Genomic DNA, 17500 nt, shown 5'->3' on the forward strand with positions numbered 1-17500 from the left:
AGATGCACATAAGCTATGTTAATTCACATTAAAGAAACTTTTTTTTTGGTAGCAGAACAGACTGCTCTTAGATCATCTGTCTCATTTATTAGATGAGGAGCAGACTCAGGGAGGTGAAACAACTTGTCCGTTCTCACACAGCTAGTCAGTGATGAAGTCAGGATTTGAAAATGGATTGCAGAGACTCCGGGCTTCCCAGGTGGCACTAGTGGTTAAGAATCCACCTGCCAATGCGAGAAATGCAAGAGACACAGGTTTGATCCCTAGGTCAGCACCCCACTCCAGTATTCTTGCCTGGAAAATTCCATGGACGGAACCTGGCAGGCTGCAGTCCATGGGCCTGCAAAGAGAGGGATGTAACTGAGCATGCGTGCTCGGAGACTCCAGCCTCCCTAACCATCATGCAGACTGCCTTCCCCAGCAGCATCATGGTCACTTAAATTTGCCTTGAGTTGGCCTAAATCAGTGCCGTTCAATAAAAATACAGTATGAGCCCCAGATGTAATTTAAATTTCTCTAGTGGTAAATCACAAAACACAGTTAAAACCAGATTGTGTTTTGCTTTTAAATCATGTTCGATACAGGATACAGGATGCTTGGGGCTGGTGCACGGGGATGATCCGGAGAGATGATATGAAGTGGGAGGTGGGAGGGGGGTTCAGGATTGGGAACCCATGTACACCAGTGGCGGAATCATGTCAATGTATGGCAAAACCAATACGGTATTGTAAAGTAAAGTAAAAATAAAAATTTAAATAAAAATAAAATAAAAATAGAAACAAGTGAAATCAATAAATTATCATTTCAACAGCTCATCAGAATCTAAAATTCTTCATGTGATACTTGGCATTTTCTCTCTGTGCCCCCTGCCTTACCCCAGAAGTCATATTCATAACCACTGGACCCCAGGGAAGTCCTTGTTTTGTTTGTTTTGTTGTCTTGCTCTGGAAAGTGGGCTGCAGAGCATAACTTGGATCCCCTATGTTGCACATCAGATGGAGGCATTGTGATTTCTTGAACTTACAAGATACTGCTGCCGCAGACTGTTAAAACAGGCATGTTGTTGCAATGGGAGGCCTATGTGCTTTCCATTGTTCAGTACTTAGGACTTTTCAAGAAAAAGCATAGTGGTTAGAGTGTGGCTGCTTATTATTTTCATGTTTCCCATTCGTGTTCTTGGTTGACCATATGCCTCTAGAGTATTATTCCTCATTTCTTATCCACAGTTTTCGCTCATTTTACCATCTTTGCAGTTAAGTGGCATAAATGTTCTTAATATGAAAAATGAAATATCATCATGTGTGAATGTGAAGGACTCTTTTCTTCTTGAACTCCACTGGGACCCCAGTCCAGGGCTGTCACTAGACAGGTTTCCCAGGGCCAGGGGCCTGTCTTAAATACTCAGTGAACAACACTCATGTCATTTTTGTTGTTTAATTTTGTATGCCAGCAGCATTGTTTTTGTTTTTAATTTTAAGAACATACTTTGCATGTTCATGGTAAATAAACTAGGAAATATAAAAAGTAAAGGGCTTCCTAGCCTACACCTAGAGAGAGCCAGTTTGGGGTTGGATATGTATAGTCTTCTGCTCTCTTTGCAAACTTTAAGCCTGTACCTGTTCTCTCTTAACTAAGTCGCGATTGTTCAGTTACTTTGGTTTATTTACTTTTGGTTGCACTGGGTCGTCATTGCTGCACACGGGCTCTTTCTAGTTGTGGTGAGCGGGGCTACTCTTATTTGCTGTGCACAGGCTTCTCATTCCAGTGGCTTCTCTTGTGGAGTATGAGCTCTAGCTGCAGACTTCAGTAGTTGCAGTGCAGGCTCAGTAGTTGTGGCACACAGACTTAGTTGCTCCAAGGCTTGTGGCATCTTCCCAGACTAGGGATTGAACCTATGCCCCCTGCATTGGCAGGCAGATTCTTATCCACTGTACCACCAGCAAAGTCCTGTTGAGTTAATTTTCTAACAATGTGGTAAGAATTCAGTCCATCATGGACAGCACTGAAACTTGAATAAAAATGATTCTTCTTCCCTCATTTTGTCTCCATTTAATCTCAGATATCTTCCAAATGGTAGGAATATTTCTAGTATCTGAATTTATTACAAACAAAATAGCAAGGTGAATGGTTAAGTAAAACCTTTTTAAACATTTAAATGAATGCCTATAAACACATTCTGTATCCAAGAGGGTCTTGCCACAGCAGTCAACCAGAAAATAAATGGAAGCATCCACTGTTGTTTGCAAATGCACTTTTTAAGTAGGTAATTCTTGACTTTTCTTTAAAATACGTCTTCTGTTAGTGGCAGTTATGCTTCATTACATTGCCTTGGTTCATATATATTAACTGCATTATGAGAGCATTTTTTATTTTAAATTAATTTATAATTTTTTAATTGAAGGATAATTGCTTTACAGAATTGTGTTGGTTTCTACCAAACATCAACTTAAAATTTTTAAACCATTTTTAGTGCTTAAAATTTTGACAGAATAGGACTTGAGCCATGTGGTCGTTTGTTTTGAGGGAATATGCTGCTCCACATGGCTATTAAGAATGGAATAGTGTAGAAAGCTCCGAGCTTCAGAAGCCAGGGGAAGAAAGGAGAAAGATTTTTTTTTTTACCTGGTAATTATCATGTGAATAATAAGTCATTTCAAGACTTTAATAAGAGATTGCTCAGAGTTTTTAAAGTCACTCGATCAGTTGACATGGGAACTATAGTATAGTTGAAATTCTTGCTGAAGCTCTGAATTATTGGAAAAGTTCATGTGATTAAAATCATGTTTCCCCTTTATCTGTTTAAACTTAAAAAAAAGCTTTGTTTTTTAGAGCAATATTAGGTTCACAACAAAAGTGAGCAAAGTGCAGATTCCCACTTCCTCCCTACACACACATAGTGTCCCACACCTGAGTTGTACATTTATTACAATCGATGAACCTATATTGACACAATTATCACCCAGAGTCTATAGTTTACATTAGGGTTCACTCTTAGCGTTGTACATTTCATAGGTTTGGGCAGATGTATAATGATATATATCGACTGTTGTAATAGTACTACAGAAAGTTCTTCCACTGCCCTAAAAATCCTGTGTGCTTCACCTATTCATCCCTCCCTCCCCGCCAACCACTGATCTTTTTACTATCACCATAGTTTTGCCTTTTCCAAAATGGCATATAGTTGGAATCATACAGTATATAATCTTCCCAGGTTGCTTCTTTCACTTAGTTATATGCATTTAAATTCCTTCCATATCTCCTCATAGCTTGAGAGCTCATTTGTTTCAGTACTGAGTAATATTCAATTAGCTGGATGTACTTACAGTTTATCCGCTTACCTACTGAAGGAAATCTTGGTTGCTTCCAGGATCTGGCAGTTACGAATAAAAATGCAATAAACATCTGTGTGCAGGTTTGTGTGTAGACATGTTTTCAGTTCATTTGAATAAATACTAAGGAGTGTGGTTACTAGATCATATGGTAAGAGTCTGTTTAGTTTTGTAAGAAGTTTCCAAACTGCCTTCCAAAATGGCTGTACCACTTTGCATTCCCGCCAGCAATGAATGAGAGTTTCTGTTGCTCCACATCCTCACCAGCATTTGTTGTCAGTGTTTTGGATTTGGCCATTCTGATAGGTGTGTTGTAGTATATCGTTGTTTTAATTTGCGTTTCCCTGAAGCCCTGTGATGTGAAACGTATTTTTATATGCTTTTTTGCCATCTGTATATCTTCTTCCATGAGGTATCTGTTCAAATCTTTGGCCCATGTTTTAATCAGGTTGTCCATTTTCCTGTTGTTTAAAGATATTTTTGGTGTGTGTTGGATAGCAGTCCTTTGTCAGATATGTATATCCTGTGCAAATATTTTCTCCCAGTCTGTGGTTTGTTCTATCTTTCCCTCTACATTGTCTTTCACAGAGAAAAAATTTTTGATTTCAATGAAATTCAGTGTATCAGTTCTTTCCTTCACAGACTGAACCTTTGGTGTTGTGTCTGAAAAGTCACTGACATACCTAAGGTCATCTAGGTGTCCTCCTAGGTACTTGTCTATGAATTTTGTAGTTCTGTGTTTTATATTTAGGTCTTTGATCCAGTTTGAGTTAATTTTTGTGAAGTGGGTAAATTGTATGACTGGGTTAATATTTTGCATGTAGATGTCCAGTTGTTCCAGCACCATTTGTTGAAAAGATTATCATTGCTCCATAGTAGTGCCTTTGTCAAAGATCAGTTGGCTATATTCTTGAGATCTGTTCCTGGGCTGTCTTATTGTCCCTTTAATCTATTTGTGTATCCTTTCACCAGTTACTTACTGTAACTTTCCAGTAAGTCTGGAAGTCCACTAGCATCAGTCTTCCAACTTTATTCTTCTTCAGTGTTGAGTTGGCTATTCTGTTTATTCTACATATAAACTGTTCATATGTTATTTCAAAATAATAACTTGCTGAGATTTTGATTGGGATTGCATTGAATCTCTAAATCAAGTTGGAAAAAACTGACATCTTGACAAAATTGAGTCTTGCTGTCTGTCCATGAACATGGACTATCTCTCCATTTCATTCTTTGATTTTTTTTTTAATCAGAGTTTTACAGTTTTCCTCATAGATCCACATATTTTGTTAGATTTATAATTTAAGTATTTCATTTTGGGGGTTGCTAATGTAAATGGTAATGTGCTTTTAATTTCAAATTCCGTTTGTTCATTACTGGTATCTGCTTAACTTTTTAAGTGATTAATGGATGCCTGGAACTTGACCTACATATATATTCAGAAATGTTTTGCCACCTGAGACCTGTGAGGAGGTAAGCTTTGTGGTTCAATCTGTTATTAGTATTTGGGAGGTGGAGGGAGTATGTGGAAGCTGTTAGGTGTTTAATTTCAATTTATTATAATTTATCAAATTCTAACTATTTTGTCTGTACTATGGTGGAGGGCAGGAGTAAGAAAAAGAAAATTCATGTAAACATCCATGTCTTTCTCCCAAGTATCTATTCAGAGTAAAAGGTGAAAAGAATAGATACCATCTTTCAAAATAGTTCAGTATGAAAAGTTTAAGAGGAAAAGAAGATAGTTTGTCCTTGACATAGATCTTAGTATGTTGCCCTCAAGTCTGTTGCTGTCATAAAGAAAACCACTTTATACTGAAATTGTGTAATAAGATCATTTGATCGTTATATTTGCTATTTACATATGTATAGTCTAAATGCTACCTGTTTCAGGAAAGAATTTAAGGAGCTCAGTAAAATTTAATTGGCATAGTAATAGGCACATATACAGTTAATCAAAATGAAAACCAGATGCCCTCTAGAGGAAAAAGATCATTTGTTTAAAAAGTAGAACTGATTAGACAATTATTCAAATATCAGATTTCTGGCGTCTTGGTAGCCCAGTCAAAAAAGGTAAATTTATTTGGCTCCAAAGTATATAACCAAAATAAAATTGGATCTGTTCCATAAAAATGATGTCAGGGACTTCTCTGGCGGTCCAGTGGTTAAGACTCCACATTTCGAATGCAGGAGACACGGGTTCAATCCCTGGTCAGGGAACTAAGATCCCACATGCCTCAGGGCACAATCTCCTCCAAAAAAATGACATGTCAAGTTTTAGATTACTAAAACACATTTGGCACTAATTAGTACTTTTAAATAATTATGCATTGATACGTGACTGTCTCAGCCAATAGTCACTGTTAAAAGGAGTGTCTTTAGGGGGAACAGACTGTTTCCACCAATTGAGTTTATGATGAGGATTATCCAATAAAGGGAGACTTTCTCTCACTGAATTTATGACATAAATGGTTTAAAAGAAGAAGAAAAGAGAAACAAAAGAAGCTGTGAGATACTGGACAGCATCCCCAAAAGTTGTTGGGCAGATGTTGAGACATTCTGTATGTTGTGGTAGCTGATGGTAGTGTTCAGCTGTAGAAACCCATGCTAAAGAGCTGTGTCCTCTTGCTCTGATACAAAGAGAGGCTGTAGGAGCTAGGAAGGATGGGATTTACAACACTTCCTGGGCTGTTTCCTTCAGTGATACCCACTCCTTCACCCCCATGCCACTGATGGCAGTGAGCACTAGCTGCTGTGGATAGAGACACAGTTTTCTGGCTTTTTTGACCTCAGTCTTTAGAAAACTATATTTTAACTTTAACCCATAAAAATAAAAGTTTCATAACCGTAGTTAACCTTGCCACACATAATATCCCAGAGTATTTTCTGTTCTGAGATATATTTTCTGGGTTGTTTTTTTGTGTGTGTGTTTTTCATGTTGGTAATGGATTACTAAATTGATTTCACAACTAAGTTGACTGTACAGTCTGTGTGCGCTCGAGCTCCATTCGCCCCCAGCCACCTCCTTCCTTTTATTTCTTGCCTGTGGCTCCTTTCCCGCTACAGCAGTGGAGTTGCACAGTTGCATCACAAACCAGATGGCCCTGAAAGCCTAAAATATTTCCTCTCTGGCCCTCTACAAAAGAAGTTTCATGTGCCAGTTTTGCTCAATCTAAAGCAGCACACACACACACACAAAATAAAGCAACACAGTATTGCTTTCAGTTCAGTTGCTCAGTTGTGTCCCACTCTTTGCAACCCCATGAACCGCAGCACGCCAGGCCTCCCTGACCATCACCAACTCCCAGAGTCCACCCAAACTCATCTCCATTGAGTCGGTGATGCCATCCAGCCATCTCATCCTCTGTTGTCCCCTTCTCCTCCTGCCCTCAATCTTTCCCAGCATCAGGGTCTTTTCAAATGAGTCACCTCTTCACATCAGGTGGCCAAAGTATTGGAGTTTCAGCTTCAACATCAGTCCTTCCAATGAACACCCAGGACTGATCTCCTTTAGGATGGACTAGTTGGATCTCCATGCAGTCCAAGGGACTCTCAAGAGTCTTCACAGTTCAAAGGCATCAATTCTTTGGCACTCCGCTTTCTTTATAGTCCAACTCTCACATCCATACATGACTACTGGAAAAACCATAGCCTTGACTAAATGGACCTTTGTTGGTAATGTCATGTCTCTGGTTTTTAATATGCTATCTAGGTTGGTCATAACTTCCCCTCCAAGGAGTAAGCATCTTTTAATTTCATGGCTGCAATCACCATCTGCAGTGATTTTGGAGCCCAGAAAAATAAAGTCAGCCACTGTTTCCACTGTTTTGCTATCTATTTGCCATGAAGTGATGGAACCAGATGCCATGATGTTAGTTTTCTGAATGTTGAGCTTTAAGCCAACTTTTTCACTCCCCTCTTTCACTTTCATCAAGAGGCTCTTTAGTTCTTCTTCACTTTCTGCCATAAGGGTGGTGTCATCTGCATATCTGAGGTTATTGATATTTCTCCCGGCAATCTCAATTCTAACTTGTACTTCTTCCAGCCCAGCGTTTCTCTGGTTTTTCTTGCTCTTATTTCCTTGCATTAAATACCTGCTGCACAGTCATTTACTATACGTTAGCCAGACCCTGTGGTGGGAGCCTCTGAGCTCTCCTGCCCCTCTGGGTCTACCTCAGGGTTTTCCCTGAGGCCATCAGTGGCTGAGGGGAAGAGGAATACCAAGTCAGGCTCACTCCAGCGGGACACAGGATGCCCCCAGCGGGTGACTGGCTAAAAGACTTCCCACTGGCAGGACTGAACCCTTCTCGGGACCGGACAGCAGCCCCAGACATCCTCCCCGAGGCTCCTCCCTTCCCTTTCTCCTGTAGGTGTCTGGCCTGAACCATGGTCTGAAAAGTCTCCCTACTTCCTCTCTTCCCCAGTCGTTCTCTTGCACATCTACTTCTGTCTTGACTTCTGCTTCTCAGCAGACCCAAACTAGCATAACGAACAACAGTGAACACCTGTGAACTGTTTTTCCTGCCCTCAAGGATGCCATGGTAGTTGAGAAGGATGAATACATATCATTTCTATTTTAAGGTATTCTCTTCCACGTATGTGGGGCACACAGTTTATTTTATTAAAGCTTAGAAGAGGGAAAGACTTTATAATGAGGATACAAGAGGGAAGGTTCTGGAGGACTGGGCACATTGCCTCCTGGCACATCGCTAGGACTGCAGTAATTAGTGAATGAGTAAGTACAATTTGGACAGACGGAAGTGGGGAACAGAGAGGATGTCTGAGAGCTTAGAAATCATGAGAAGAAAGGGAAGGACAAGGCAGATCGCCAGTGGGGCTGAAGCTGAGGGTTTCTGTCAGCAGTGTTTGAAGATCAAGTTGGAAAGATAGATCAGAAGTTATAAATACCAGACTAAGGAGTGGATTTTACTCTGCAGGAGTTGAAACACCATCAAAGGTGTTTCCGTAAGGAATCCAAGGATAGTGGGATTTTAGAAAAATTAACCTGTATACCCATTCCAGTATTCTTGCCTAGACAATCTCATGGATGGAGCCTGGTAGGCTACAGTCCGTGGGGTCGCAGAGTCAGACACGGCTGAGCGACTTCACTTCACTCCAACCTGTATACAGCATGGTTAGGGAAAAGAAACAGAATACTGATTCAGAGGCAGCGCAGTCCAGTTTTGTGGTGATCATTGCTGGAAAGAAGGAATGGTTCCAAAGGACACTGTGAAGTGAGAAGAAGTAAGACTTCAGGACTAAAGATGAGGTGGGGCTGGTGAGCTAATTCAGGCAACAGTAGGTCGGAGAGGTTCTGCACTGGCAACAGGAAGAAAAGAGGACCTCCGTGACAGAAATAAAGACTGTGTCCTGGATGGCGCTGTCCAGCTGCTTCCTTGCCTTTTGTATCCAAGCTGAGTTTAGAAGAAAAGTAGTGACCTCGGCTCCTTTTTTTAAGACATTTAAAATTTGAGAGGCTGGCAGGATAGCTAAAGCGTCCATCACACATATGGCAATGGGGACTTAAACTCAGAGGAAAAGAGCTGTCAGTAACATTTACTTACCCTGCCTCCTATTACTCTCCAGAAATGATCCTATAATATCATTTTGTTTTTTGAAAATATATATTTAGCTGTGCCAGGCCTTCCTCACTGCACACGGGATCTTAGCTGTGCATGTGGAACCTACTTCCCTGATCAGGGAGCAAACCCGGACCCCTTGCACCGGGGTCTGCACCAAGTCCCGGCCCCTGGACCACCGGAGAAGTCCCTCAGTCACTGTAGAAGTAGAGAACTTCCCCAAAGACTCAGTGCACCCAAGGTAGGAGACCAAAACAGGCACAGCATTTAGAGACTTCTGCACAGCCCATTGGGACTTCCCTAGTGACTCAGATGGGAAAGAATCCATCTGCAGCGCGGGAGACCTGAGTTCAGTCCCTGGGTTGGGAAGATCCCCTGGAGAAGAGAATGGCAACCCACTCCAGTATTCTTGCCTGGAAAATCCCATGGACAGAGGAGCCTGGCAGGCTACAGTCCCTGGGGTTGCAAAGAGTTGGACACAGCTGAGTGACTTTCATTTCGCTTCACTTCACAGCCCATTATAGAGTGAAAAAGGTAAATTATTACATTCAAAAATAGAAGTCATAAAAGTGCTCCCCAGAAATTGCAAATAATCTCATTTGGATTTAAAACTTTTTTAAAAAAACACTCCCAGGTGAGTTATGCCAAAATTTGAGAGTGAGATGTCAAGGTATCTAACTGGAAAATTTTAGCATGCTGGTAATGATGAAATGAACTAAAAGATATTTTATATCTCTTATGAAGCATTACAACTCTCAAACTATTTTCACTTTAAAATAAATATTATTATTTTGGATATTGGGGTTTTTTTTTTAATCTGAAAAAGAAAAATGATACAGAAAATTGTCATCATTTGCAGTGAAGCCAGTTTACATGTCAAGGTAGGCTTTTGAGAGGAGGTTTTATTATTATTAAATATTATCTTATGATATTACATCAGAGAAATTTATAACCACTGTTTATAGAAATCATGTATCACTCACTGAAATCTACTCTTATGTAGATTTCAGAAAACCACAAAGCTTTACACTCTGGTTTCTATATTGTTTCTATGATGTTTTCCATACTGTTACTTTATTCATGGGGGATTTGTGTCTGTGTCAGTGATCCAGTGAGTAATAAATCCATATCTTTTAAAAAGGTTATGTCCAGGAAAGATATTTCCATACTGCTTTCTGTTATCAAGAGCTTTATCAGGAGCTGAAGCAGTCAATGCCTTGAGGCCATTTTATTTTGCTGTACATCCAGATTTCTTTGGACAGCACCCCAGGGAAAGGGTAAATATTTATTTTTCTTTATGTTTAAAGTTGAGTCTGCATTTGTTTATTTACCTTAGCTACAGTGTAATACAGAAAGTTCTATAAATTGGGTTTGTTTTTGTCATAGTGGTATAATCAATGCTTTGAACTGTAGGCACTGGAAACTGAAACTAACGCTATTGTTCTTTTATGAAAGTCTCATATTTCTGGCAGGCAATAAAGATATCATTTAGGAACTTCCCTGGTGCTCCAGTGGTTAAGACTTCACCTTCTAATGCAGACGATGTGGGTTTGATCCCTGGTGGGGGATCTTAGATCCCACATGCCTCACAACCAAGAAACCAAAACATAAAAGTAGAAACAATATTGTAACAGACTGAATAAAGCCTTTAAAAATGGTCCACTTAAAAAAAAAGTACTGTGTAAACTCTGTGTGTGAGTAATCATGTTTTCCATACCAGTTTTGGAAGTAAAATTGAGGGTCAAAAAGACCACTGCTGGCCTCTGTTACTATAATCAGTCTCTTTTTTAAGGTTGATATAGGGAAGGTTCGGAGAAGGTGATGGCACCCCACTCCAGTACTCTTGCCTGGCAAATCCCATGGATGGAGGAGCCTGGTAGGCTGCAGTCCATGGGGTTTCAAAGAGTTGGACATGACTGAGCGACTTCACTTTCACTTTTCACCTTCATGCATCGGAGAAGGAAATGGTAACCCACTCCAGTGTTCTTGCCTGGAAAATCCCAGGGACGGGGGAGCCTGGTGGGCTGCCGTCTGTGGGGTCACACAGAGTTGGACACGACTGAAGTGACTTAGCAGCAGCATAGGGAAGGTTTTTCAGTGGCTGAATAGTTGCCTGCTGTTGGTCCACTTCCCTATACCATCAGTTCATGTGTGCTCAAGGAATACAAACTGATGTGAAAAATAACTCATGATAAACTTAATTAGGAACACCAGTATTTTTTAACATTAGATAATATATTACAGAACCAAATGCTTTGAAATTATCTCATCGGTTCCTTTTATCTTCCTTACACTGATGACTGGTTTAACATGAAAAGGAATTTAAAACTCTTGAAAATTAGAACATTACTGTATTGCCTTTTTCTACTTACCATGGAAAATAAATCAGTTTTACTTCTTTGCTTTAGGAAAATACTCTGATTATGATGGTTGTTATATTGGTTGTTAGAAATTAGATCCTTTTTAACTAATTAGTGAATTGAATCAACAGCAAAATATCCACTACCTTGGAGATATAATAAAGTAATACAAATTATTGGGAATGTCACACATGAATGTAATTTAATGTTTCACAATTTACAGTTTTTAAATCCAATGTGTGTGGAAAAATTAAGTTTAATACTAGGTGATGATTTCTGTCCTCTACCAATATACCCTTTTTTTTTTTTTTTTAATTAAAACCTTCATGTGCCGTAAAACGTGAACTCGGCAGACTTGGGTTGTTCTGTTACAAAGAAATGCCTGGCTTCAGTCCTGGCTCTTTACTGCCTCCTGGGAGATGAGCTCTGAGCCCTGGGATATCCTTGCCTGATAAGAATGTTTCTGTGTGCCCAAAGCCTTGGGCCACACCAGACAGTTTATCCTAACAATGTGAGTTATGGTGAAATGCATAATTTCTCATGTCTGAGACCCTCTGGGGAGGCTGGAGACAAATAACTAAGGTCGGTCACATGGGCACATAGTGCTCCAGTAAAGGCCCTGGCCCCCGAGGCTTGAGTGAGCTTTTGTGGTTGGCAGCGCTTCTGATGTTGTCACATGTCCTTGCCGGGAGCTTAAGCACTGTCTGTACAACGTCCCTGGGAGAGATCAACTGGAAACTTGAGCTTGGTCTCTCCTGGACTCCACCTGCACACATTTCCCCTTTGCTGTTTTTAAATGTATCCTTTTGCTGTAATAAAGTGTAACTATGAGTATAATAGCTTTTCTGAGTTCTGTAAATCCTTCTAGTTAGTAAATCGTCACACCCCCAACACAATATAGCTGAGAGTTGGTTTTTGTCTATAGAATTGTGTGTGTGTGTGTGTGTGTGTAATTTTTTATGTGTTCTTCTTTTAAGCTTGTTTTAAAATTGAAGTATAGTTGATTTACAATGTGTTGATTTCTGCTATATAGCACAATGATTCGGTTATACATATATATGTGTTTTATATTCTTTTTCATTATGGTTTATCACAAGATATCAAATACAGTCCCTTGTACTATATTAAGTTTTTATTATGTAATTGGATTTATCAATCATTTATTAATTGAGATATTTAGTCATAGTTAGGGTTTTTCTACATCTCATTTATAAAGGAACTCAGCCATGTTTTCTTCTAATACTTTTGTAGCTACATTTTTTTTTTTTTTTACATCTCCTCTCTGTGGAGTTACATGTTGTGAGGTATGGATTCAATTTTATTCTGTACCGAGGAGCTATGAAATCCCAACCTTTTTTAATACTAAATTATTTAATACACTCAATAGTGTGTTTAAAAGGTTGGGATATAATTTCTGATGTTTCCTTGTCTATTTTGTACATAAATATCTCAATTTTTTTTTTCCAGGAAGTCAATGAAAATTCCCTTAAGAGATTAAGTGCCTACTTAGAAAACCTTCAGAAACCAGGCTTCAAGTCTTTGAAACCAACCCAGCTTGTGTTTTATGTAAGAGAAACAGATCAGAATCCCTCTGATGGCCAGGAACACTTCAGCACTTCTGGTACATTTCTTATTTCTCATATATCCCTTGCACCCTTGCAGGCATCATTTGGTATGAGTTCAGTCTGTCTAAAAGTTGCTAGAAGACCTTTGGAGTGAAGCCTTGTCGTAGAAAGTAATATCATTTAATCAAGTGTTTTCCTGGAGTTAGATTTTATTCCTGGCTACTTCTGTTTGATGAGCCTCTTTTTTTTTCCCTTAAGGATAGTTGCTTTACAATGTTGTATTCGTTTCTGCTGTACAACAGAGTGAATAAGTTATATGTAGACATACATCCCCTCCCCTTTGAACTGCCCCCACCCCATCCCCATCCCACCCCTCTAGGTCATCACTGAGCACAGAGCTGAGAGTCCCTGTGCTACACGCAGCTTCCCACTAGCCATTTTATATATGGCAGTGTGGATGAGCCACTTGGAATGTTTAAACTTTTTTGACTAGAAAACTAAAATGTTTCTGTTTGTCCCCTTCCTATTTCAGTGCTGTTTAAGTGTTAAATGTGTATATGACAATTTATAACTTTTTTAAAGTATAGCTTACCTTTTCTTATCTAGTCCTCACAGTACCCTGTAAGGTACCTAGTATTTGCCCAATTGTAATTTAGTAACATCCCAGGACCATGGAGACAAAATAAGGGTCTTTGAAGTCTCTAACCCCAGCCTCATACTATTTCTAAAATCTAATCAGTCTTAATATACAGCTTTCTGTTTGGTCCTTTGTCACTGCTTTGCATGCCCAATTCTTTTCGACCCCATGAACTCTAGCCCACCAGGCTCCTCTGTCCATGGAATTCTCCAGGAAAGAGTACTGGCGTGGTTTGCCATTTCCTGCTCCAGAGGATCTTCCCCCCAGGGACTGAACCCAGGTCTCCTGCACTGTAGGCAGAATCTTTACCTTCTGAACCACCAGGGAAGCCCTAGTAATACTTACAACTAAGGGTAAATGTGGGTTCATTATTCTCTAAACATCCATCCTTTTTGTCATTCTTGAGGAAATAACTTTTTTAGAATTAACTTTAAAACAATTTAAAGATTTACTAAGAGTTTTCTGTGAATTAATGCTAAAACAAATAGCTGTAGTCAGCTTTGGCTAAGTAAAGAGAAAAATCCTCTACTTTCAGTTAATGGTTAACTTTGAACCATTTACTAAATGAAAATAGATTGTGAAAAATAATTAAGAGATGAGAGAAAACATAGCATAAGTGAGAAAAAGATAACGTTAGAATATAAGTTTTTAGGTGTCAGAAAGAAGAGTAGCTTAGTTACAAAGATTGGCAAACAGTGTCTAGCCACTTCAAGAAATAATACCCATAAATAGTCAATGGGTCTTCCCAAGTGGCTCAGTGGCAAAGAAGCCACCTGCCAAGCAGGAGATGAGGGTCCCATCCCTGGGTCGGGAAGATCCCCTGGAGAAGGAAATGGCAACCCACTCCAGTATTCTTGCCTGGGAAATCCCATGGATAGAGGAGCCTTGTGGGCTACAGTAGTCCATGGGGTTGCAAAGAGTCGGACACAACTAAATGACTGAACAACAAGTAGCCAATAAGCATGTAAAAATGTTTAGCCTTAGTAATCAATGCAAATTGAGTTAATTAGATAATATTCCCAATAAAGGATGAGTGCAGTCTGGCACAGGCATTCCAAACTATGTAGCAGCTCTTACATTGAATTAAGTGATTAATGGAGTTGGTAAATTGGGAGAGAAATTGAGATTTATTCCTTGACTCATCTCTTCTGAGGATAAACTATTTCTTCCGAACCTCAGCTACAGAAATTTGGATTTTCCTTTCCTCTTTCACCACCTAGAATAATTCTACCAGCACTTCTCTCAGATTACCATCAATGATTCTACTAAAAACTCTTTCTTAGTTTGCATGTTCTAGACTCTGTAAATCTGTGTGGCAGGCAGAATAGGTATCTCTGAGAACAATCTAGATTGTGATGACTGTCATCAGTGGCGAAGACATGAAAAAAAGCACACTTCAGCCTTGAATGGAACAGTGAATAATTAAGAACAATTGTTATGCCCATCAGTTTCAGAAGTGTAAAATACATTATGCTACATTCATTATGTGGATTAGCATAGCACTACTAAAACAAAAGCGGTTGACATGTACATACAGATATGGAGGAGTCCCCCGGGTTAAATAACAAAAGCAAGTTCAAAGCAATACATGCAGAATGGTATAGTTTATATGGGGCTTCCCTGGTAGATTAGACAGTAAAGAATCTGGCTGCAATTCAGGAGACCTGGGTTCGATCCCTGGCTCAGGAAGATCTCCTAGAGAAGGGAATGGCAACCCACTGCAGTATTCTTGCCTAGAGAATTCCATGGACAGAGGAACCTCCAGGCTACCATCTATGGGGTTGCAAAGAATCGGACACAGCTGAGTTTATATGTTTAAATGGAGCAGTTCACACCATAGGGGTGTGTGTGTGCAAAGACCTAAGTGTGTATGTCATGTGTAACACGCATACAAAGCACATAGGAAAGGCCTAGAGCAGTGCTGTTTCAGAGAACCTTCTGCAGTGATGTCACTCGTGTGTGTGTGTGCATGTCTGGTACAGCCGGCACTGGCCCCATATGGCTCCTGAGCATTTGAAGTGGAGCTATTGTGACCAGGAACTGAATTTTAAATTTAACTTCATTTTAATCAATTTAATTTTAAATAGCCACATATGCCTAGTAGCTACCATGTAAGGCAGTGTGTACTTGACTGTTAATAGGATTGTATCTAGTAAAATTGTGTGCCTGTCAACAGGAGACTTTTACTTTATATGTATTATTTTACAATATGGATGTACTTATATAATACTTATGTAATTTTTAAAACCAATTTTTAAAAAATTTTAAAGAAAAAGGGGTCAGCATGTTATTTATAGTGGGGAAAATGCTTGGCCTGGTGTCGGCTCAGATGTAAACCCTCACTCACTATTCTTAACCCCTTGAGCCTGTGCTTCTTCACATTTCAAAGGAGATAATAATGGTACCCGATGCGAATGTTGATTGAAAAGTGATACACGTTCAACTACTGCCAAGTTTTATAACCAATAAGTAGCGAGGGAACCCAGTAGATTTCCTGTTGCTGATTTAACAAGTTAGATTACTAGTCTGAGCACAGTGGCTACGTGTATTAAAATCAGATTGTGAAGTGCTGACTTTTAAAAAATTAGGGAATTTTGAGTCACTTCTGAAAATACTGAGTCACAAGATGGGGACAGGGGAGTATAAGCACAGTCACTTTTAATCATAGAGAAAATTTGAGATGAGTTTCTGTGGCCACTGAGACTGGATTGGCCCCCTCCACAAACCACTGTCCCCAGGTAGCCTCCCCTGCCTCTGCCCTTCCCCTGGGCCTTAGCCCTGGAGACTGTCTTTGGTGGACACTTGCTTATAGAACTCTCTCATTCCTTAGACTGTAGAAATACAATTTATGAACAGCATTGAAAAATATTCTCAATCCTCTTCTTGGGCCGGGGTCACTGGTGCCAGACTAGAAAAGGGAGCTGACAGAGAACTTCATGAAGATCGAGATAGTATGATACAGTTCTGAAGAAGGGACATCATTTTCCATTTACAGATGATTTTTCAATAGGATGAATTTTAATTGGTAATGGAGTGTTTTAAAAGATTTTGATTCTATAAATGTTGTATGAAAAAAATGTTTTTAAAGTAAAGCAAATAATCATCTGTATTAACTGTTTGGGGGAATTATATTCTCTAGGATTTCGAGCAGTCAAATTTACTTTGCACACCAGAGATCTGCTAAGCACAGTATTATATATTCTCAACTCCTGCAGTTTATCTATTGAACATGTCCAAAGCTTGAATACTAATGTGCATTCCCAGCCTCTCAAAGAGGCCAAAAGGACATCTGACAGGCCCATCAAATGGGACAAGTCTTACTACTCCTTTACTGGATTCAAGGACCCTGATGAAGACCTCGAGCAAGTCTGGAGAACGGAAACAACCCTAACGTATGTAGGAGTTTTTACTTACCTGTTGTTTATGTTTAACATTATAGTCTGAGATCCTGGTGATCCAGTGGTTAAGGCTCTGAGCTTTCACTGCAGGGGGCACAGGTTCAGTCCCTGCTTGGGGAACTAAGATCCTGCATGCTGTGTAGTGAATCCAAAAGAAAAAAATTTAAATTGAAAAAATAAAAGTTTAATTTTCCAGGAAAAGTAATGTAATCAATATAGTTAACCCAGTAACCATTACAAAAAAGATATTTCATACTTGCTACTCAAAGTGGCCAGAATACTTCTAATGGTATTTGATTTTTTTTTTTTTTGCCTCTTGATACCAGACACTGAAAATTGTTTTGTTTTGAGTATGAGCTATGTCTCAGCCTTACATGCGCTGGGTTCCAGCCCATGATGCTTCTGCTTTACACCGTTAAGAGGGTATTCCTCACAGTGTGTCCAGATGAACCAAAGCTTGGGAATGTGTTACCTATACCTTTAAGTATAGAAAAAAGTGGGATTGGATAAGTCAGGGCAAAAGAGCAAGAATAAGATTTGTTGTACCGTTAAGTCAAGAGGCTTAGTGAAGTGAAGTGAAGTCGCTCAGTCGTGTCCGACTCTTTGTGACTCCATGGACTGTAGCCCAGTCCTTGGGG

The 17500-nt window shown here is 39.6% G+C and overlaps 1 protein-coding gene across 2 annotated transcripts in view; it reads left to right on the forward strand.

Moving 5' to 3' along the window:
* Positions 1 to 17500, forward strand: part of TCAIM (T cell activation inhibitor, mitochondrial) — a 37217-nt gene that overhangs the window by 4348 nt on the left and 15369 nt on the right. For both annotated transcript variants that reach the window (XM_068982347.1, XM_068982348.1), the window contains exons 2-5: positions 4727 to 4799; positions 10044 to 10179; positions 12730 to 12883; positions 16604 to 16856. In XM_068982347.1, coding sequence (XP_068838448.1) covers positions 4727 to 4799; positions 10044 to 10179; positions 12730 to 12883; positions 16604 to 16856 — 616 coding nt within the window. The remainder of the gene's footprint in view (positions 1 to 4726; positions 4800 to 10043; positions 10180 to 12729; positions 12884 to 16603; positions 16857 to 17500) is intronic.

The sequence above is a fragment of the Capricornis sumatraensis genome, chromosome 10 (assembly GCF_032405125.1).
Source record: "Capricornis sumatraensis isolate serow.1 chromosome 10, serow.2, whole genome shotgun sequence".
NCBI lineage: Eukaryota > Metazoa > Chordata > Mammalia > Artiodactyla > Bovidae > Capricornis > Capricornis sumatraensis.